Here is a 20,758-nt window from a genome sequence, read left to right on the forward strand (position 1 = left end):
AGAACCTGCTTGATGAGAAAACGTAATGCCTTGCACTGCTCTTTATTTTAGTGTAAACAAACAGAATGTCTCCAAACCCCTGTTCAAGCGTGGCGGCTGTTTATTTTATGTTGATTGCTTGCTCTTATTTAGGAGCACAGGACTAGAAGAGACTTCCTGGGTCAGGAGATCCAGGCCTTGATAATCCCAAGCATCATAATTTATAATCCTCCTCATTACCTTACTTTTCTTTAATGAAAACAGTTCCTTGTAGTTTCAATTTGTCCTTGCACACATTTGCCTGGTATGATTTTCTTGGCATGGAGGAACAAGCACCAAAACTTGCCTTGTTTAGGGATGGGTTCACAACTAGAGCAGGGCAAAGGATTCTGCTCATCAAAAAGGGATTTTCTGAAGCTGTTTATCCTGCAGTTCCTTGGTGTCAGTGTTCAAATTCTGCTGACCTAGCATTTGGTTTGGGTGCTAAAAGATGGATGCTTGCAAAAGTTAACTTTCTGATTTAAAGTAAAACAGGATCAAACAATTCCCTGCCCCACTTTTGGATATGGAAAGAGGTCAGATTAGCTTCTGCTTAGTCAACTGATGGTTATTGCAAGGGTAACACTGCTCTGTCTGGTTGCACTAGCTTTTAAACTTGCTGTAGGATTAAATTTTGCATGGCTGAGCTTTAGTAGGCCTTAGTCTGTAGTTTATTTTGGACAAAAGGTTGATAAACTTTGGCTCACAAGGAGGAAGCCTGGAATCTAAGACCCACTATTATTCATTGACGTGTCTTTATGAGTTTACAGTCCACTGATGCATAACACCGAAGGAAATATTTTCAGTAAAATGTTTGCTTTTTTCTTTGGCTTTGTAAAATGAAATGTCTTTTCTTAGAGATACATGTCAGGGTCATATAGCTACTTCAGTGAACTGTATATGGTCAGGAAATAGACTGCATTGAAAATACTTCATTTTTCTGTGAAGTAAGTCTTTTAACCAAGACTTCCCCCCTTCTCCTCTCAGGGTTTTGGTCTCCCACTAACCAGTGTTTGAGCATTAATTTCAGGTACAAACTGGGTTTAATTGTGGAAGGGAGATTTCAGATGTATGGAACATTTTCAGTAGCTTTGTGTTAAATGAAAATTTTCACATGACAGCGAACTTGTAAAACAAATTCCCTTATACATGTGGGTATTTTCTTGGCTGGCATTTTTCTATCCTGTTTTTGCTGTACTAAATATATGTCCCTTACTTCCTTGCTGCTATGGATGGCACAGTGAAGCTGTGAGAGAGGGACTGACTCTGCAAAATTTAATGACTCTGACACAACAGATCTATTAATTCAATGCTTAAATGTTTAGCATGGACTTACATATTTTGCTGGATTGGGGCCCATGTAAGCTCTGCTCCCTCTTTGGATGGTCAGTGGGATGATTTGTCCTGTGTTCAGAATACTAATGTAAATAAGGCTTTGTTGGACCAAATGTGCAGATGTTACACAGTACTACTATGCACTGTTCATAAGATGTTAATGTCCATTTCTCTTTCTCCACAGGTTCTTCTTGAAATTTTTCCTCAAATGTAACCAAAATTGCCTAAAAAATGCAGGAAACCCTCGAGACATGCGTCGATTCCAGGTCAGTCGGACATGCTTCCTCCTTTAAAAATCAGCAGCTGTCAGGGACAGAAGTACTTTGACCCAAACTAACCTAGTGATTCACTGGAAGATGCTAAAAACATAAGGTCACAGAATATTGCCTGAGGACTTCTTGTCACAGCAGAATCAGCAGGAAGTAGTTTGGTTTTCTTGCGCTGGACAAGAGAACTCTTGGAGATAATGTCACCTCCATGGGAAGTGAAAGTGTGAAAAGGAAAAATCAAAATGATCTCACTATTGTTTGAGGTTATGGGGCTACCCTGCTCCGAGATATTCCCTTCTACCTGGGGAACTATTTGCTTTCATGTAAACACATGAGCACCATGTTTATTGGAAAGGGCAGAGGAGGATATAAGAGCAATTAATAAAATCAGGCTTGTGACTACACTTCAGCAGTTATTCTTCAGCAGTGTTAAAGACCCATAAATGTGCATCAGTGGGATGAAGGGCCATCCCTGTAATTGGCACTTGGAAAAAAAAAAAGCTACCATTGGCTGTATCTTTCTTGGGATGTTTTAGGCTGGTATTTCCCTGCTATTGCAGCATGTGACGGTGGGGCTTAGGAACTATAGTGTCAACGCAGCTTCAGATGGTTAAGGACAATTTTTTATGCTGTGCCTATGTCCACGACTACTTTTGGGATCAGGTACCTCACTGTCCCTTGGGAAGATGGTCTGCACTTGCCTTCCCCAGTGCTGGCAGCAGAGTGGTATGGTGGCAGTGCTGAGAAATTGTTGCTCCAACCCCTTTATTGAAGACGTGGTCCTTTGACTGTGACAATAACGCTTTACCTGAGAATGTGCTGAATAAAAATATGGACTAGAGAGCCAAAGGACCTTCTCTTTTAATAGGATGAGTGTGTATGGCCCAGGGAGAAAACGTGATAGAGTCTGTCAGTGGGGATTCACCTCAGGGTTCTGAGAAAGAAATGTGAGATTTGTCCCATAGACTACATGGGACTCTGGGAGAACACAACTCCAGAAGACAGCTGCTTTCTGCAGTACCTCAGGACCTTGTTTGCTCTTTTCCAGCATTGTAGCACTTAAATAAAATTTCTAGATGCTATGTAAATGGTAATATTATTTATATGTAGAACATATGTCTTCTGTTGAACTGCTTAATTGCAACAATTCTGGAAAGCAGAAGGGTGTTATTTACCCCTCTGAGCATAAAAGTGCAGAAGTGAGGAGATGTGGCCACAGGGATTAAATTAATCAGTGTAAGAGCTAGCATTAGCATGGCAGAGCCCTCGGCTTCTCACCCTACACTCCTCCCTCCATTACGTTTCTCCTGTGATTCGAGAGGGCATTATCACTGAAGGAGAAAGTAGAAAAAGGACTCTTACCAGCACAGGGATTTAGGCCAAGCAGTCACCCCTGGGGCCTGTCAGAGCTTGCTTTGCAACATGTACACTCTGCTGGATTTGTGCTCGTGCAGGCTCGAGGCTGATTTTCATATGGTAATGCCTTTGCATGTTCTCTCAGAACAGCAATCAGGAGCCTGTGTCGGCGAGTAGGTAGGACATAGGAAAGGTGGTTGATCTCTTGACTTGTAAAGACATTCTGTCATACAAACCCAGCTTCACAGCAGTTGAGCTTTCCATGTGTAAACAGAGACTGCTTAATTACACAGGTCATGTCAATTAGTGTGACCTTACCATTTTCTAGAAATTCATCACCTTCAGCCGAGCGAACCACTCATACTATAATACAGGGTGGTATTGAAGCTTGTACCCGTCTGTTAAGTGCCCAGGCTTATTGTTTTACAATAGCTGCTTTTCTTGTTTTTTTTTGTTTTTCTGGGTTTTTTTTTTTAATTTTGAACTTGTTACTCTTTGAGCAATAGCCTTCTCAAAATAAAACAGAGAGCTTCTCCAGACTCCAGGTTTCATTCATCATTTTTTAGGGTGTAAAGGACCAAACATACACATAGTATCTCAATGATATGATGCACCTAGATGTTTGAGACAATGTTGTGTAGGAACCAAATGAAGTTTGGGCCCCTGTGAAGTCAATGGAGGGTTTGCTGTCAGCTACATTTGAAATATTGCCGGTGACTTACAAGGTCTCTAATAGTTATATCAAAGTTCTTGTTAAAAACCATGAGAGTAAGGTATTTCCAGGTACTTTTTAAATAGTAGTATACCCTTTTTAGACAAAAAAAAATGGAGCCTTTCCCTTTCTTTACTCCATTCCCCTACCTGTGCTGGACTGTTAAGCTGTCCAAAAGTTTTTCCATTTTTTGGCCATGGTCTCTAATTCATCAGTCCCCAAAAGTTGCTAGGAGTTGTTAGAACGGATTGTGGTTTTGGTGGGAGAAACAGTGAAAAGACAGGGATACAAGTCTTGCACTATATAAGGACCAGCCCTGTGGTAAATTTCTTTTCTTAGTAGTTTTGGGTTTTTTTCCTGCAGCAGGGAATTGTCTGATTATCATATGGTATAAGAGAGGGAAGAGGCAGAGAATGTGTTGATTCAGGTCACCTGTGTGTGAAGCTTCATTCAGACTCACATACAGAAATTAATTAGGAAGTCTTATCCTGAACTTTCCTTGCAAATGTGGTAGTGTGATAAGCCTAACATAAAAGCAGTTGCGAGCCTGGAAGGACATACATTTCTCTGCAAGTCTGAGATGTCCAGGCATGTGACAACTGAAGTGATGTCGAGTGCCAGCAAAGGTGTGTGCTGGAGCAGTGCGGGCCCTGGCTACGTTAGTTGTTGTCTCTATTAGCAGATGGAGACGGTCAGGCAGAAGTCAAGTACTATGCAGGGAGTCAAGACAGTTGAATTGAGTGTTCAACTGTACTACAAACTCCCTGCTTGTGAGAAAAATAATTTTATCTCTGTGTTTCATCAGCCGAACTGAACAAAACTTTTGGTGATATCACATATTGTCACCTTTGTCCAGCCTTGCCTTTTTATTCCAAAAACCCCGTGGAGCAGGTGCTCAGTCTGGTTTTGCATTCTTCATAACAATAAGTCATCAGTCTTGATCGGATGGGCTGTAGTGCCCCAATTAGTGATGATAATAATAATAATAATAATAATAATAATAATAAGTAGATGGTATTATGGGTGAACTCTGCACAGATTTTATTTTTCAGCACTAAAAACTTATTCATACAACCTAAACAGTTTTGTATGTTATTGTAATTAATGAAACCCAGGTGCCCTAGTTATCTTGTTGTTCTTGTTTTAGTGCAACTACTTGCAAACTGACACATGTCAAGTTTTAATTTAGAGGAAACTTTTCAGACTGAGTCACTGCATAAAACCCCAAACATTCATTTATTATGAAAACCTTGTAAGTCACTTAGAAATTGCCTTGCTGTTTGATTCTGTTACCACAACCTCTTCCTCAGCCTAGGCTGCTAGTTTGCCTCCATGGGATGCTGCCACTCATGTTTGAATTGAAGCCACTTGTGTCTTATTGCAAATTTGCATAAGAGACAGAGATGATGCTTCATGAATCCCAGATAATGGAATCTGGACATGAAGGCTCCATCCCCAGAGAAGGGAAAGGCAAAAAAAAAAACCTGCTGAAAAATCGCAGTGAGAGATGTGGCCCAATTCAACAAGGTAATTAAGTGCCCAGCCTGTCCTTGGGCACGTGAGCAAAATTACCGAATATATTGTACTTACGTTCTTTAAGTTAGGCACCTTTTTAATTCTTAAATCAAGAGTGATTTTTAGTTACAAGAATAAATAAGTCAATGCATTGTAAGAAGAGGTCACCAAGTGGGGATGAAAATAAAGATGTTGCTTAAGACTTTTCTGCGTAGCTTTCAGAAGAGCAGCAAGCACTAGAGTTACAGGTTTAACACTAATGACACACTTCAGACCTGGAAATCATCTTAATCAGATTTTCTCTGCTTTTGCCACTGGATGTTAGGGACATTGCAAAAATATCAGTTCCCTCACCGTACATTGGAAAAAATTGAAAGCACAAGGAACATGCTATGTCTTAATCAGTTAGCAAAGCTTAATGGGCTATGTTTAAAAATGAGGAGTCATGCAATGCTTAATTTTGATGTATTAGGTGAGGTACTATAACAAATAAACAGGCCGAGTGCTAAACGTGGATAAATAGCTTGATCTCCAGGCTCCTGGTCTCTGATTTTTTTTTTTTTAAAACTAAGCTCCGAAGTATTCACAAACTGAACTATTTAATGGCAGGCAGAATAATTCACAGAGCCATGATACGTTAATGCAGTTGATAGTGCCAACTTCATTGAAGAAAGTTGTAAACCAATGTGTTTCTTTCATACCTCTGTCTCCCCTGGTGTTGATACAGGATTTAAATTCAAAATCTATGAAGGGCTAAAGCTAAAGCTCAAAATCATTTTCCATGTTTGCCTGTCCCAAATTAAAACTGTGTTTTGTTGACAAAATTTGGAAAGGTTTGAGATTTGGCAGGCCTGGTTGTCCCTGTGCTTACATTAATGTGTCAGCACCTCATTAATCATTTATTAAACTGTAGTGTGCTTTTCCCTCTTGCTATGGTCTGTGTTTTAGGATGCCTCAGTGCCCATTCCACATATACTTTGGCTCTCCCCTCCCCCTAATTTTATGATTTCTCCACAAATTAGTTTTAGCATGTGCTTTAACTTGAACATATCCAAGTCGTTTCAAAATCAAAATGAGGAGAGTGTAGTATTTTTTTAGATTAAAAAATATGAGTAGAACTTGTAAGTATGTAAGTGCTCTGTAGCTTTCCAAGTATGTAACTGTGGCACACAATATTCAAGGTGTATTATTTTGTCTGTTAATAATTAGGGGCATTAATATTTTGTTAGTGCAGTGTATGTTCAGTATTCTTGTATTAATGAGATTTTGCATTTAAAGAATTAAGCAGTAAGCATGTGCTGCTTCTTACAGGTGCACTATGAATAATCATTTTTTTTCAGACAGATACATAAGAGTAACCACCTTTTTTTCTGCGTTTCCTGAAACTGGAAACAGTTTCTCTTGGGGATTCCTTTTATAGTTTCTTCTGCTAACGACACTGAAGAACCACACCAATGTGGTCTCTTTGTAGTAAATCAAACTCTCTGTTCAGGAGGTAGGTAGGAAGACACTGTTAAGTAATTCAAAATATGTTGCATTAACAGTTGCGGAAACCTGAAGGAGGGGGTGGTGTGGAAATTTGTGTGAGTAAATCTACATTTAAACTGACCTCACTAGGATTGTTTCCTCGAGTTTTTCCCTAGAAAGGTGCATGTATAGCAACAGCTACTTATATATATGGTTTTCACAGGTTTGAGACCTACCTTGCTATTATTCCTCTTGACTTGTTATTTTTCTGGAATCTTATTTCTAGAAATGTTTAAAAGTTTCAGTTTCAGCATAGGATTGATCAACTTCAGTGGGAAGTCTGTGTGTACCTATTTGGTTTCAGGACTGGGGAAAATATTTTATGTTGTAGCCATTGTTAGTAATTGTACTAGTGTTAATTCTCATAGGCATCTAAAGAGACCCATAGAAGAAGATTAGGAGCTGGCATAAATCATGGAGCTGTGACAGGCAATGCCAGCTAAGGATTTGGCTCAAAATCCCAGGTGCAAAGAATTTACAATGGTTGCAAGTGCACAAATAAGATTGCAAACCCTGAGCCACTTACTATAAGATCATATTTTATTGAAAATATCATAAACTTTATTCTATCCCTCAGGAATGCAATGGATAAATTACTTTTGAAATCCCTTTTGGAATTTTTTATATAGGGCTTGGGGTTTTTTTCCCCTTAGTTTGATTTCAGAAAAACTTGTCTATAGTATTTGGTGCTTTCTTTTTCCCAAATTTCCATCTGTAAGAGCTCTTGAATCATTTATTCTGTATTTTAATATCTTTCACTTAAAACACACACAAAAATCTATTGCCTGGAATGCCATTCTAAGGGATGGTTTTAGGATCCTTTAGATGTAAACTATCCTCTTTTGTATTCCTCTTTTTAAAGACAAAAACTTTGGGATTAGCTGTGGACAGTTCAGCATCTTTGCTTACTTTATATTTTTGAGCATTTTAATTGGAGGTCAGAAATATGTGGAAAATTTTTTCTTTACCATTTTTTTTTAGATCCAATTCAAGTGATGAAATTGAATTGTTGTAAGCGATCCTTTAAGTGTCCCCATTTGACCAACTTTGAGAGGCAGCAGCTTCCTGAGAGAGTTGAAGCAATGTTTGCCAATCCTTGTAAAGCATTTCACCTCTTCAGAGGCTAAAGCCTCTCAAAACCAAGAACAATTAAAGCGAGAGCCTTTCAGAGCGACTGGGGAATTCAGCAAAATAAATCAGAAATCCTCTGCCGTGGCTCTGGAGGCTTGCCTCATTATAAGAGCAGATCTATTAGCCCCCTTGCCATTGTCTTTCATTTCTCAAGTGAGGTGATTCTAATTAAATTAATCTGCATGTCAATCTATCGGTGATCAATCAAAAGGGCTGAGGTCCCCCTTTGCGGCAGTGTGCTTGCGGCTGACAGGGGCTGATAATGGAGGAAGAAATAAACTGTCGAGCAAAGTTAATTAGTCAACATAATAGGTGGATTAAACAGGAGCTGCTGATTGCTGTTTCACATGTCGAAGCATGAGGTGGGAGCTGAAACTGCAATTAACAGACAATTATTATATTTGGTTGTAAGAGGTCGCATGAATAAACATATCTCTATGGGTTTCAGTTTTTAATCCCTTTCCCTGTTTAATGTAAGGAGAAGTGTAGGTCATTTCTTCTTATTGTTTTAGTTGAAGTTCTTGAAGGCGATGCGTGCTGCTGGCAAACCAGCAGCCAGCTGAAGGCCAAATCTTTGACAGGGGTAAAACCCTGGGAATGCCATACTTTGTTGGGAAAAGACTGTGGGAGGGGGTGCCTGGATGAAGAACAGGGAAACTATGAGGTCGCTTGGTCTGAGTGGGGTGGGAGAAAACCTGGTGTGATGAGCTTGCATCTCTACCAGGGATTTGTCCCATGCATCCCCCCATTTCCATTTCCTCCATGATGGTTCGTGGCTTGGGTGCCCTCAGCCTGAGCAGGGATTTCCTATAGGATGGTGCCTGCTGAGCCTCTGTGTTGACAGGTCCCTCTGGACACCTCTGAGCAGTTGGGTCTTCTACTCTGGACCTAAAACCTACCTGTTTGCCCCCACCGGGTTGGCTGCTCTCCCACACCAAGCTGCTCTGGGGAGCAGAAATGTCGGATCCTGCCTCCAGGCAGTGCTTCTCTGTGTCGCTCCCCTCACCTCAAACCACATCCCAGGTGTTGACATTGAGATAACTTGAGAAATACAAATAATTCTAACGCTGGATGAATAGGGTTGTGTTCTCCAGATCAAGACCCCACTGTCAAGCGTGTGTGTGTACACAAACATGCCTATACGTACGCCCTAAGATAGAGCTTGGGAGAAATTTGGGCAAGTCCAACAACCTGTAGTGACTGTACTGTGGGGAGAGCAGTAGTAAAGGGGAAGGGGGAGGCATGCAACAACTCCCATTACAACTTCACAAAATACACTTTTGTTTTCTTTTATTCTGAATCGATTCTCATTTGCAATGTCAACAGCCCTATCTACTTCAGCATGGAAACTGAAGGATAATTTAGGGTGAAACACAGCTGCCCTTGTATATAGGGGAAAAAATACTTAATAAAGATCCTCTTGTTAAAATGATGGTTAACAGCGTGCCGTCTGCCATGCAGCTACAAACTCTGCAATTTGACTTAAAACTGCATCAAAAGCTTTCGATGCCAAAGACCCACTCATCAATAGCGTCTCTTGTTAGATTTGTACAGCATAAGCACCAGTTATTATGCGAAATAGCTATGCAATTTTCTACAGCTCCCAGCTGTTATTTATTTAACTGAGTTTATTACACTCTGTGCTTCTTAAAAAACATATATATATATCTCTCTCCAAATTTTCCTCCATTTTGCTCTTGTGCTTGCAGGTTGTGGTGTCTACAACAGTCAATGTTGATGGCCATGTGTTGGCAGTGTCGGACAATATGTTTGTACACAACAATTCCAAGCACGGGCGGAGAGCTCGAAGACTTGATCCCTCGGAAGGTACGCCTTCTTATCTGGAACATGGTAGGCATATCATTTTCATTGGTTGGCATTGCTACTTTAAATGTGGATTTATTTGGTTTATGTCTGTGGCAACTGGTTTCACATTGTCCTGTAAGAGTTTATATCTTTGGGACCAAGTATTTTAAAGAGACTGGTCGCCAGACCAAAGGGGGAGTTTTTCAAGTAGGTCAGCCCTAAATGTAGTGAAATGACAAACCAGTAAGCAAACATGGGTGTGGAGTTTGTCCTGTGTGTCAGTGAAGTGTGGTGACTTCTTTTTTTTTTTTTTGGTTGCGTCTATTCGGCACCCAAAACTGGAGTCTGATCTTTTCCAAACTGGCTTGATTTTTGGCCATGCATCTTAAGGATTTTGCATATTTTCTGAAGTTTTCAGCACCCAAATATCAGATTGGATTTCTTCTATCTATCGAGTTCTGAGCTTTAGGAGATCCAGCTGTTCCTCTGAATTACGCTAAATGAAAGCAGAGCCCTTTTGGAAATCCAGCTGCTTGCTCAAGCCATGGATGGATGCTCTCTCCTGGCTCCAGCTGTGCCAGCTGAGGAAGCTGCTCTTCCCTGCATGCCATAGCTGCCTGTCTCTCCTCCCTGCTGCAGTCTATTCTCCACCATGAACATGCCAGCTAAGATGGTTGTCTGACTGCTCCCTAGTCTCCTTCACTCCAAAGAAGTTCATTTGAGTTAAACTGTTTAAAGAATAACTCTTTGTCAATCTAGCTTAGTTTGCTGAAATGATTGAAGGAGAAATGGTGCAAGGCAATTTGGCTTTTCTGAAAGGACAGTAAACCCCAGCAAGGGTGGAATGGAGGCACATGGCTGGAAGCAGCCTGGAGGACAGTAATCTTTTCCGTAATATCAGCTGGTCCTGGAAGAGAACACTGCTGGTGACTGTAGGTGCTTAAAATGGGAGTTGTTGAGTGCAAATGTACTTTGAAAAATCTGGATTTGATTAATGTTTTGTTTTGCTCTTTGTCCTCAAATTGATGACTACTACTGAAAAGCAAAACAAAAACAGAGGGCATTTCACTCCCCTCTCCCTGTTCCAGCTTGGTAGAATAGCTCTTTGTCTTCAAAGCATTTTGTAATCCTAAATTCAATAGGTGCTTGCTCCCTCTCAGAGATGTGTACCCTCAGCTTCCATTGAATAGTTGAGTGTAGAAGGCACCAGTCCTTTATGCTGGTTTGTTTCACAAATATTTGCCAAGGATCTGATGAATAATTAAATAGATTTTTCCAAAGAGTTTGAAGAAACCAGATAAAATTTTCTCTGGGAAAGCGAATGCCACTCAGAAAAATGTTAACTAGATATGTTAAAAGAAATTATTAATACTGAGAAATGGGCAAATGTGTGGGTTTTTGCTACACAGTGGATTTCTGTGGAAATAGCTTTCTATTCTGTTCATGCTTTCAGGCATCAGTCCTGCAAGCACTTATGCATATATTTAAGATTATCCACACATATGGTCCTGTTGGGATCAATGAGGCTTCTTGTGTCAGTAAAGTTGAGGGTATTGATAAGTGTTTGCAGAATCAGGTCTGTAGTTCACACTTACTAACCTAAAATTCTTAGCTCAGCAGCGTTTCTCATTATATAAACATAACTTACATCTGTATTTATTTAGCTCTAACTTTTTATGTAGGCTATGAGCCATTTTCAGCCATAATTCATGTTACAGATTTTTTTTTTCATCCTGCCAACAACCTAATTTAATAAACAAACCACTGTCATAATTTTTGCTGAATTTTTGTAAAGAATGTACGAACTCTGTCTTTATTAATTAGCAGAAGGCAGAACATTACAAAAGGAAACATCTATCTGTTCAACTTCACAATCTTTCCATTAAGTCTAGTCTTTAAAAAAAAAATCCTATTTTTTATATTCCTACAAAAGTAGATGTCATCCTTTTTTTAAATTTTTTTTTTTTCCCCCTCCCCATTGCGGTCTTCTCAGTGCATGCTTCTGGTCAAGGCAATACTTACTTTCTCATACATAAATGTTCTTATTCTCATGCATGGTGTAATAGCATCTCACTTTACTATAGCTATCGTTCCCACTCCTAGTACCTGAGAGATTCTGTTAGCAAAAAGGAACAAAAAAAGATAATGCTATGCTTGCATATCTGTTCAAACCCTAGTTACTATGCTAACATTAAAAGTCAACATCTGCAAAATATCTCCATGTGTACATTTTGTGGGAAAGGTGATTTTTCTAATTTACTTTCTCAGGCATCTCTCAAGCAACTTTATAAAGCAACCACTAGTAACTTCTTACTTTTGAATAGCCACCTCCACACTACAAAATTGCACTCTTCCCAAAGGCTCAGTGAAGCCTTTCTTTTTAAATTTAATTCTTCAATCCAGCTCTCCAGAATTCTATGCACATTTGAGTCCAAGTTACAGGAAAAAAGAAAATTAAAAAGAAAATCCAGTACCTGTTTTAAATGTTGTTGTTAGATGTCTAAAACACTTAACTGAATGAAAAAAAGAGATAGGAAAAGTCCCAAACTGGGCTTAATGCTATTGAATTTTGGGCAACCACCACGAATCTTAGACCCATTGGAACAGATGCGTTTCCTCTACTCAAATAAATTGTTACTTTTAGTTTGAGTGCTGAAGTATATTAATTTTCTACAGTTTTCGGAATTTTTATCTTGCATAATATCTTCAAGTGTAAGTAACAGAGACAGTTTGTTTGCCTTTCCTCTTTCCAGCTTTTCTACCTCCCTCAGGCCAAGGACAGACTGACCTGAGCGGTATCTGTAAATGGTGAAATGGGAAGCTAATGTAGTCATGGCTAGTTTGTCTCTGGTTTAGTGCTCTGGTGAGCAACTTCTGATCATAGGTTTTTAAATGCCGGGATCTAACTATAATATGCCCTTGACCAAATGTATTTCTCTGTACTTTTCTAGATGTTTCAGTCTTTAACAAAAACATCTGATTGCAATGGAGATGAATGCCTGGCTGTGTGAGGACTGGGGAAAGGGGAGAGGGGACGTAGCAACGTGTACTGGTTGCCTCGTTTAGTTAGACAATATCCAGCTTATTTTTCCTTGCCAGGTTGTGTTGGAATGTGCTGTTCTTAAACATGGAGTTGCAGTTTATTTGACACCTAAAAGAGACTTTGGGTGCCAAAAAGAGAGCTTTACCTCCTGAGGCATTCAGGAGCCTGGTGTCTCCACATTCAGGTTTTACCATCTCATTAGCAGGTAGCCTGGATTATTTTGGGGACATCCAACACATCTCTATTTATATCTTGCTTGTCAGACAGTAAAACGAAAGTTCCTTTTCGTAGCTTGTCTGTGAATATAACTAGGAACCCAGATCATGATTTGTATCCACACACTGTCCTCCTTGAAACCAGTGGGTTAAGAAGCTTGTATTTCAAATAAATATATCTATCTTTCAAAAGTAATAGCTGGGAGAGGCCAATTATTTCATACATCTCTGTGTGGTATAAATAGGGTAAGCCACAGTAATCTGTGGTTTTCAATAATTATCACTTTTTCATTCACAAATAGTTGGATTCTCACTTGTTTTATATTTATGGTAAACCAGAAAGCCAGTGTGGTTGACCTTTCTAAATTGTACATATATAGTAAGATGTATACTGAAGAGCTAGTAGGCTCCAACCAGTAGAATGTATTTCAGCTTGTAGATCATTCCAGGATGTCAATTTTAAAAGTAAAATCTTTCTGATGCAATTTAAGCGACTAGCTTATGGAAGGAGGCTTTGCAACAACCCTTTTCAAGTTTACCAGCATGAAGACCACTGCTGCAGGTGTCTGCAAAGTTTCCCGTTAAAACTCTCATATTGCTGCAAAGTAAAAATACTTTTTTTCCCCCAAATCTTTGAATGGCTTTACAAGAGTGTAAAGCCAATTGCAGCATCAGTTTCTCAATTATTTTTCCTCACTGGCAGAATGCAATGCCCTCGAAAAATGATAGTCCCTGAGACCCTGTCAGTTTGCATGCTCTAACACTTTATTATCTAATGATCTAATATGCAACAAGGCAAAGAGGGGGTGCTTATCACCCTGACAGGATGCCTAAGAGAAGTGACTAAATTACTTTATGTACCATTAGCGCTAGCTGCCACGGTGAACTCACTGTGAGCATTTATGCAAATATTCCTGAATACATTCAAGTGGCCTTGTCAGGAAGACAACTGACAAGCAGCTTAAATGCTTGCATTTTTAAAGGGACACTTTTAGTTCTTTTTCTTTTCCTTCCTCCTCTTCCTCCTTCATAGGAGAGCACTGAAGAACTAGGTGATGGTGAGGTTTGCTGGCAATTTGATTCTCAGTCAGCTCAACAGCAGCAAAAGATGAAAGATGCAGGGTAGAAATAGAGACAAATTATAAGATGTGATGCCAGAATTTGCAGGTGGAAGCAGAGACAACCATGATTTCTAAAGCAGTGTCCTGCCATTATTTTAATATGAAATATACGTAAATCTGTGCCTGGATTATTTGATCGCTCTATTGTGGTACCTGAGACAGTCAAGCTTTTACAGTGTTGTTTCAGTTCATGATAGTAATGAGTGATTCAGCCCATTTGCTGTCTGCAGGTGCAAAACCTCCTACAGTAAGTGAAGAGTAGTAGTTGCTGTGCCTCAGCTGGGTACGTCAGGTAGTTCCTCTCATCAGCAATGGGGCATTTAAAGAGCTTTTCTTGCCATTCCTGTCCATCTTGGGCAATCTGACAGCCCACAGTCACCACAGTAGGCACATTCACAGATTTTCTACTAAATCTTCGGATTTGAGAACAAAAATGATTGCTAGGCTGTGTCTTAGTTGATTAGATATTTTCTATTTAGGTTAATAAAAAAGGGAAGTTTTTTTCCCCACCTTATAAACTATTTAGAGAGGATGATCTTTAAAATAAAACTTTTGAGACGGACAGCCTTTAAGTATCATTGTTTTCTAGTCATTGTATACCTTGAATTTAGCTGGGCACATCAGTTGATGATTCCTGAAAGATTCTCAGAAATTTGACTTGGTGACCTGGTTCTTGTGCTGTAAGTGGCTTTGCCACAACGTTAACCACTATGTTTTTGGGAGTGTGGAGAGTCATGAAGAGGATGCCCCTACCAGCTCTGTTTTAATCATTTCAACCTGAATCCCTTGGTGTTGCATATGTCCATGCTAGCTGATGAAATACAAGACAGAATACTGACTGAAGAATTCTAGCAAGTTGAGAAAGGTTAATCTTCAAAACTTGATATATTTTACCCTTAGATGGTGTAGAATCAGATTCTTAAATCAAAATTAAGGACTACTGCATTCGCAAACTGGCCAGGTTTAAATAAAGAAACTAATGTTTGACTTGTTCCATCTATGGGTGGAAGCACCTTTTATTTCTTAGTGCTTCATTTAAGAGGGTTTTCATGATTATGTGAAAAATATAAACACACAAGCTTTTTCTGCACCATATCATTCCATATAGAGGAATGCAGTGGACTTGATTTATTATTTAGAAGGGAAATATTGAAAAAAAATATTAGGATTCTACCACTCTACTTGAGGGGATCTTGTATGTTATGCTGAGTTATGTCTGCTTTCTAATTTATTTTCTATGAGGGAAGAATACCTAGGGTTGTTGGACATCTCTATGCATACACAAGGGAAAAAAATGTGACTTTCAGAACATTGCACAACACGGATAGTAATAACAGTAAGTGAGCCTTGATATACTGAAGGATTGCAAAACTTCAAGCTGGAAATAATTTTCTTTACTTTTGCCAAGTTGTCTTTTTCATATCAGTTCCTTCATAAATGCAGTGACTCATAAATTCAGGCAATTTTTTACATAATGGCTTGTTATGTGTTCTTGGAGCTTGACCTCACTGAGCGTATAATATTAACCTCTTCACTGCCCTGTGGACTTACTGTATGTTTCTAATATAAGTGAGCACACCAGGGCTGGATTAGTCCAGTATGTGTATTCAGATGGAGCTAGAGTATTTGTTCCTCTGAAGAGACAAAACATGGCCAGAAAGTTAAGGTGTTCATTTGAGAGAATTTGTAGATAAAGATTTCAGTATGATCTCAACAAGATTTTAACTCCGGGGACCATTGAAGTAAGTTGCCAAAACAGTGGCAGGTTCTCTGCAGGTTGCAAAAGTTAAGCCAGGATATGGTAACTTCCTAAAAAGTATATGGCAGGTCAGAAGGAGGTTAAGAATTTGAGTAATTCCTCACCCAGGAATTGCTGGGTGAGGTTCTCTGGTGGGCGCTACGCAGTATGTCAGGCTGTGTGATCAAAATGGTCCCTTTGGGAGTAAAATCTTGGGATCCATCAGGTTAGCAAAACACAGCAGAGCTCAGATTCCTACAGCTTCAATTTCAGTAGCCAAAACTGTGTTAACTAAATTATGCCCCATTGAATTATGCTGATGTCTTTTTTTTTAATCTTCACCAGAGCAGAGTATCTGTCTGCAGGCCCAGACCCCTGCTTCCTCTCTGGATATTACTGAGAATTTCACAAGAACTGGGTGGGTGGGTAGGTGGAGCTGCCCTTTTTGCATCTAGTCACGTCAAACAGAAAGCAGAAAACCTCCTATTTGTCTGGCTCATAAATCGGCTCTTAAGGAGAGGTACTGAAAACCTAGAAAATCTGCATGGAGCAGTTTTGATCTTTCAAAGTTTATTTTTAGTCTGAGGCTAAATGAAAACAAGATTTAAGTGATTTTCTGGGAGGTGGACTTTTTAATGGTTGATTTGGGCAAGGAGATTCCAGAATTTCAGTTCTGCCATTAGACTGTAGGTATTTAATGAAGTTGAAGGTTTGAGTTGGTGATTTTTTTTTCGTTGTTTAAATATTTCTTCATAACATATGTATACTAACAGTGCTGCCACCATGTTGCAGGAGACGTAAGAGATACCATTTAAAGTATTCTAGTATAAAAATAATTGCTGTTACGTAATGCCCATGAAAATACCTCCTGAAAAGTCAAGTTTGGGTACTAACCACAGTTAGAAAGTATTCCTGCCTGACAATCACTTATCAGGGATCTAGTGTCACATCTAATTGAAAAAGGAAAAAATGCTACAATGGAAGTGGGAGACACCTTGATTTTGAAAAGATAAGGTGTGGCAGTTTCTACCCATGAGCAGCTGCCCTTTATGTTTTTAAATAAATGAAAAATAAAACAGCCCTTCCCCCAGAATATCTAAACGATGTCAAGCTGTGATGTGTTGTTACTCTCTATTGTTATGAGGATGTCATGAATTCATGGAAAAATAGTACCTGGATGAAGGTAGAGCACATTTTGTGAATTTCCCAGAGGAGCTTTCAGAACTGTGCTCCCAAAATTGCAAAAAGAAGAAAACATGGGGAAAACGGTCATTAAAATTTGACAAAGATTTGTGTGGAAAAAACTTTTGTTCAGGCAGACAGATAAGGGAGAAAAGTTCAGATGGAAATTCTCCAACCACTATGAGAGTTGACTCTTACTTGGAGAGTTAGACCAACCACTTTCTGAAGGTTTGAGGTTTCTCTTCAGACCTCAGAGGAGTCAGAATACAGTTATGCAAGCAGAAAACCTTACCTACACTGTTTGGCAGAAACTTCACAGCTACCAGTACAGGAGTACATTCAGTAGCACTCAAATAGGCAATGAATATTCATAGATAATGAGCATTCATTACATTTCAATTTGCTTTGCTGGCCACCATGTCACTAATACAATGGCATCATAGGGGAGAAGAATGACATTAGGATTAGAGAAATGTTTGAGAGATTCTGCACCGTATGGCAGTGAAGTTCTGCCAGACCTTGTTTTTCCAACCTTCCCAGCAAATGACAAAACATTATATTATTGTAATGTCAGTAATATTATTTTGCAATTCCTCTAACTTAGCTTTTTAATTATAGGATACCTTTATTGTTGTTATGTTGGGAAAAGATGTTTTTTCACTCCAGTCCCCTCCTGATTTGGTCAGAGTACAAAGGAAAAGGATTTTGTGAATTGTGGTTTGTAAATGAAGGCCAAGAACTAGTGATTCTTTGAGAACTCATCTGGATGTCATAAAAAGTCATTATTATCAAAGAATGGTGTGCACAGCAGTTTGCAGGTGTTTGGACACCTCCCAGTGTTTCATGTTAGGCACCTCAGTATTTAAATACCCCAGAGCAATCGGTGATTATCAAAGGTCTCTGTTCCCATGGAACTTAATGTCCAAAGCTGTGAATCAGCTGAGGGCTAACAATCTCAGGATTAAAGTTTTGTTTAGATGGAAATTTTACACCAAATTGTAATTTAGAATATTCTGATCAGAAAACTTCACAAATAACGAACTTGGTATTTTTTGTATCTCAGGCTGCACATCTTCTCATTGAATGGTGAGAAGACCGATGTGAGCATTCAAGTCTCTCTCTTACTGTCCATTGTGAGGTGCCTGCCAAGTGTTTCTCCAGCAAAATGAGTATTTGACAAAGCACCTCCACATCCGAGGAAATGATTTAACAGCATAAACCAGGAAACTGATGCAGAAAATGGAACCCACCAGGGTGGGATGTTTGGAGTGGTTATTCTAATCTGGGATGCCATCTGAAAATTATTAATGTTAGTGGTAAAGAATAAAAATAAACTACTAGTAATTAATATTGGAATGGAGACAGGCATTGTGTTTGGCCCAGATCCAGAATACAAGATTTTCAGGAGTGTATGGCAATTGCAAAAAGCGTGCTTTCATTAAAGTCAGTAGTACAACTTCATAAAGTGTTTTTTAAAATCTTAGTCCAAACTGTTTGCTGAGCATAACCAGAAAGCTTTGTGTATCACAATTAGTTCTTTCTGCTTCCCACCTTCATTCCACGAATTTATAGTTCTCTTTGTGGCAAAACAAATCTTTAGTGTGAAAGTGACTGTAGTATAAGCAGTTCTAGTTTATGACCTCACTGAGCAAAGCAAATAGGGTTAGGAAGTTTATTAAAAAGATCGGGAATAAAGTTTTATCAAAAACTTGTCTGAAATTTAGCAATTTAAATTTGTTTCTCAAAAGTAATTAAAACATTTAGATCTGCAAGTTAAGGTACGAGGGCCACTGTGAGATGCTTAACAAGATATTGTCCTTCGTGAAGTGGATGTTTAGGTCTTTCTGAGCTTCTCATACATTTTTGTGAGTCAAGTGGTCACCCAAAAATATAGGTGCCCCAAAACAATCTTTGTGGAAATTCTTGGACCTAAAGCCAAGCTCTCAAAGCACCAAGGTGCCTGAAGCTGCAAATAGGTGTTTAGTGGGATTTTTAAAACATTGGCTACAGAATTTCTATGTCTGTCTGCCACGTACTTTGAAAATTCCATTATCTGCTTACTGGAACCACTGGATAGCTGGGTGCTTCCAAAAATCTGGTCCCAAGTGCTGCAGAAACCTGTGTGCTTTTTACTGTACTACTGTTGAAGTGTCTTTTAGCAATGGGAATATAAGGACATTCAAAATTAATTATGATTGGTTAATACCATGTCATTATGGTTTTGTAGCAACTCTCTCAGAGGTTCTGTATCTATCCCATGAAAAAATCAAATGCGTTTCCCACAGAGGTCCCTTTTGGGTTGGATCTCCCCTGCTGTTGGAGACTGAATTGACAGCTCACATTGCTGCTTGCTGAAAACCCGGGCTTGCATATGGAATTCATAGGTTTGGTGTTACCTGATCCACGCTGAGAGGGAAGGCCAGCGCTTGGAGGTAAATTGCAGGCCTGACCACAACACTGCTCATCTTTCCAGCTGCAGCTTCAGTTTGTGGGTTGGGGTTTGAGGTCACAGCGCTTTGCCGCAGTATGTTCAGGTGAGAGCATCGCTCAACTTCCTGGGCTCTTTGAGGAAATGAAGAGAGAGAAAAAAAGTATTTCTGATCAGGTTTGGCCCTTGGAGACACTGAAAAGTAAAGCAACCCTGATTAGGGGCCCTCTGGGAAAAATTATCCCATTCCTGGGATTGTGGCCTTGCAGGCAATGCTGAGTGCTTCCTCATTCAGTCCTGAGTCTGAACAGAGGTGCCTGCTGGAAAGCCCAGAGTCAGGTGCCTGTTCAATATTAGCTGCCAAATATTTTTTATGGAGTTACTCCTGGCTGCTTCCTACCTATGATATCGCCTCACTGAGGTCCCTTGGTACTTTCGGGAGCCAGCGTGGAACTCCCGTGTCTCCAGGCCTCCAGAGGTGTCTGCCCATCTCTGCTCATTGTACAGAGGACAGAGGATCCTAATTTAGGCAGACTGACTCACTCAGCCAGAGCTGGAATCGGACTTTTTACATGCTGCAATGCCTTAGGTAGGTGGTCTGAATATTACCCTGGATAAATAAATAAAAACATAGCATGACTTTATCAGACACGTTGAAAGAACAACTTCTCTAAGCATTTGTAGGCTCGAGTCCAAAGTATTCACTCCTCAGATTTTCAGCGTGCTGGTTTTATGTGGTGTCATTGCTGGAGAGATACTATGAACTATAAATATATTTTTATGCTTATGTTTTTGCAAGTAAAGCCTAAATGACTGGGAGGGGGTGCTTGACCCTGCATGCAGAGCAGCACAAAGAACAGAGGAGGAAACAGTCTGAAAGACACTGCACAGGAGAGACAAGGGGTTCTCAGTCTGCAACGCAATCAGGGCTTCTGCTTGAAATGCAATTCAGGTTACGCTGCTTCCATTTCTGTCCCGCTGCCATCACAAACATGGGCTGAGTGTAATATTGCATTCCTAAATCAAACCTCCCTAATAATAATAACAATGATAATAATAGTATCAATTGAATTCTTTTGTTTATTTTTCTTACCCACCTTTCCCATCCCAGGTAGTCATTAGTCTGTAGTGTATTTCAGGACAGCAATTTAGTTAAACCTTCTGATCACTGGTCTGTTACAGAAGAGCCAGATTCCCTACCTTTTCCCTTGGCTCAGGGCCTGGAAACCCGAGGCCATCCATCGGACCTTGGTCTCTCCGTTGGCAGCTCTGCGTAACCTGTCACAGAGACAGCCTGAGCGCAATTTTTGCACATGATGAATATGGATCTTTGCTGCATCTGGCAGGCTGCAACAATGAATG

General features: G+C 39.7%; 1 protein-coding gene across 16 annotated transcripts in view; it reads left to right on the plus strand.

Moving 5' to 3' along the window:
- EBF1 (EBF transcription factor 1) overlaps positions 1–20,758 on the plus strand; it is a 283,869-nt gene that overhangs the window by 176,736 nt on the left and 86,375 nt on the right. For 9 of the 16 annotated variants that reach the window (XM_074915724.1, XM_074915728.1, XM_074915735.1 and 6 more), the window contains exons 7-8: positions 1,538–1,619; positions 9,573–9,714. In XM_074915724.1, the coding sequence (XP_074771825.1) occupies positions 1,538–1,619; positions 9,573–9,714 (224 nt within the window). The remainder of the gene's footprint in view (positions 1–1,537; positions 1,620–9,572; positions 9,715–20,758) is intronic. The other 7 variants (XM_074915726.1, XM_074915733.1, XM_074915739.1 and 4 more) reach the window with 1 other exon arrangement.

This window comes from Athene noctua, chromosome 12 (assembly GCF_965140245.1).
Source record: "Athene noctua chromosome 12, bAthNoc1.hap1.1, whole genome shotgun sequence".
NCBI lineage: Eukaryota > Metazoa > Chordata > Aves > Strigiformes > Strigidae > Athene > Athene noctua.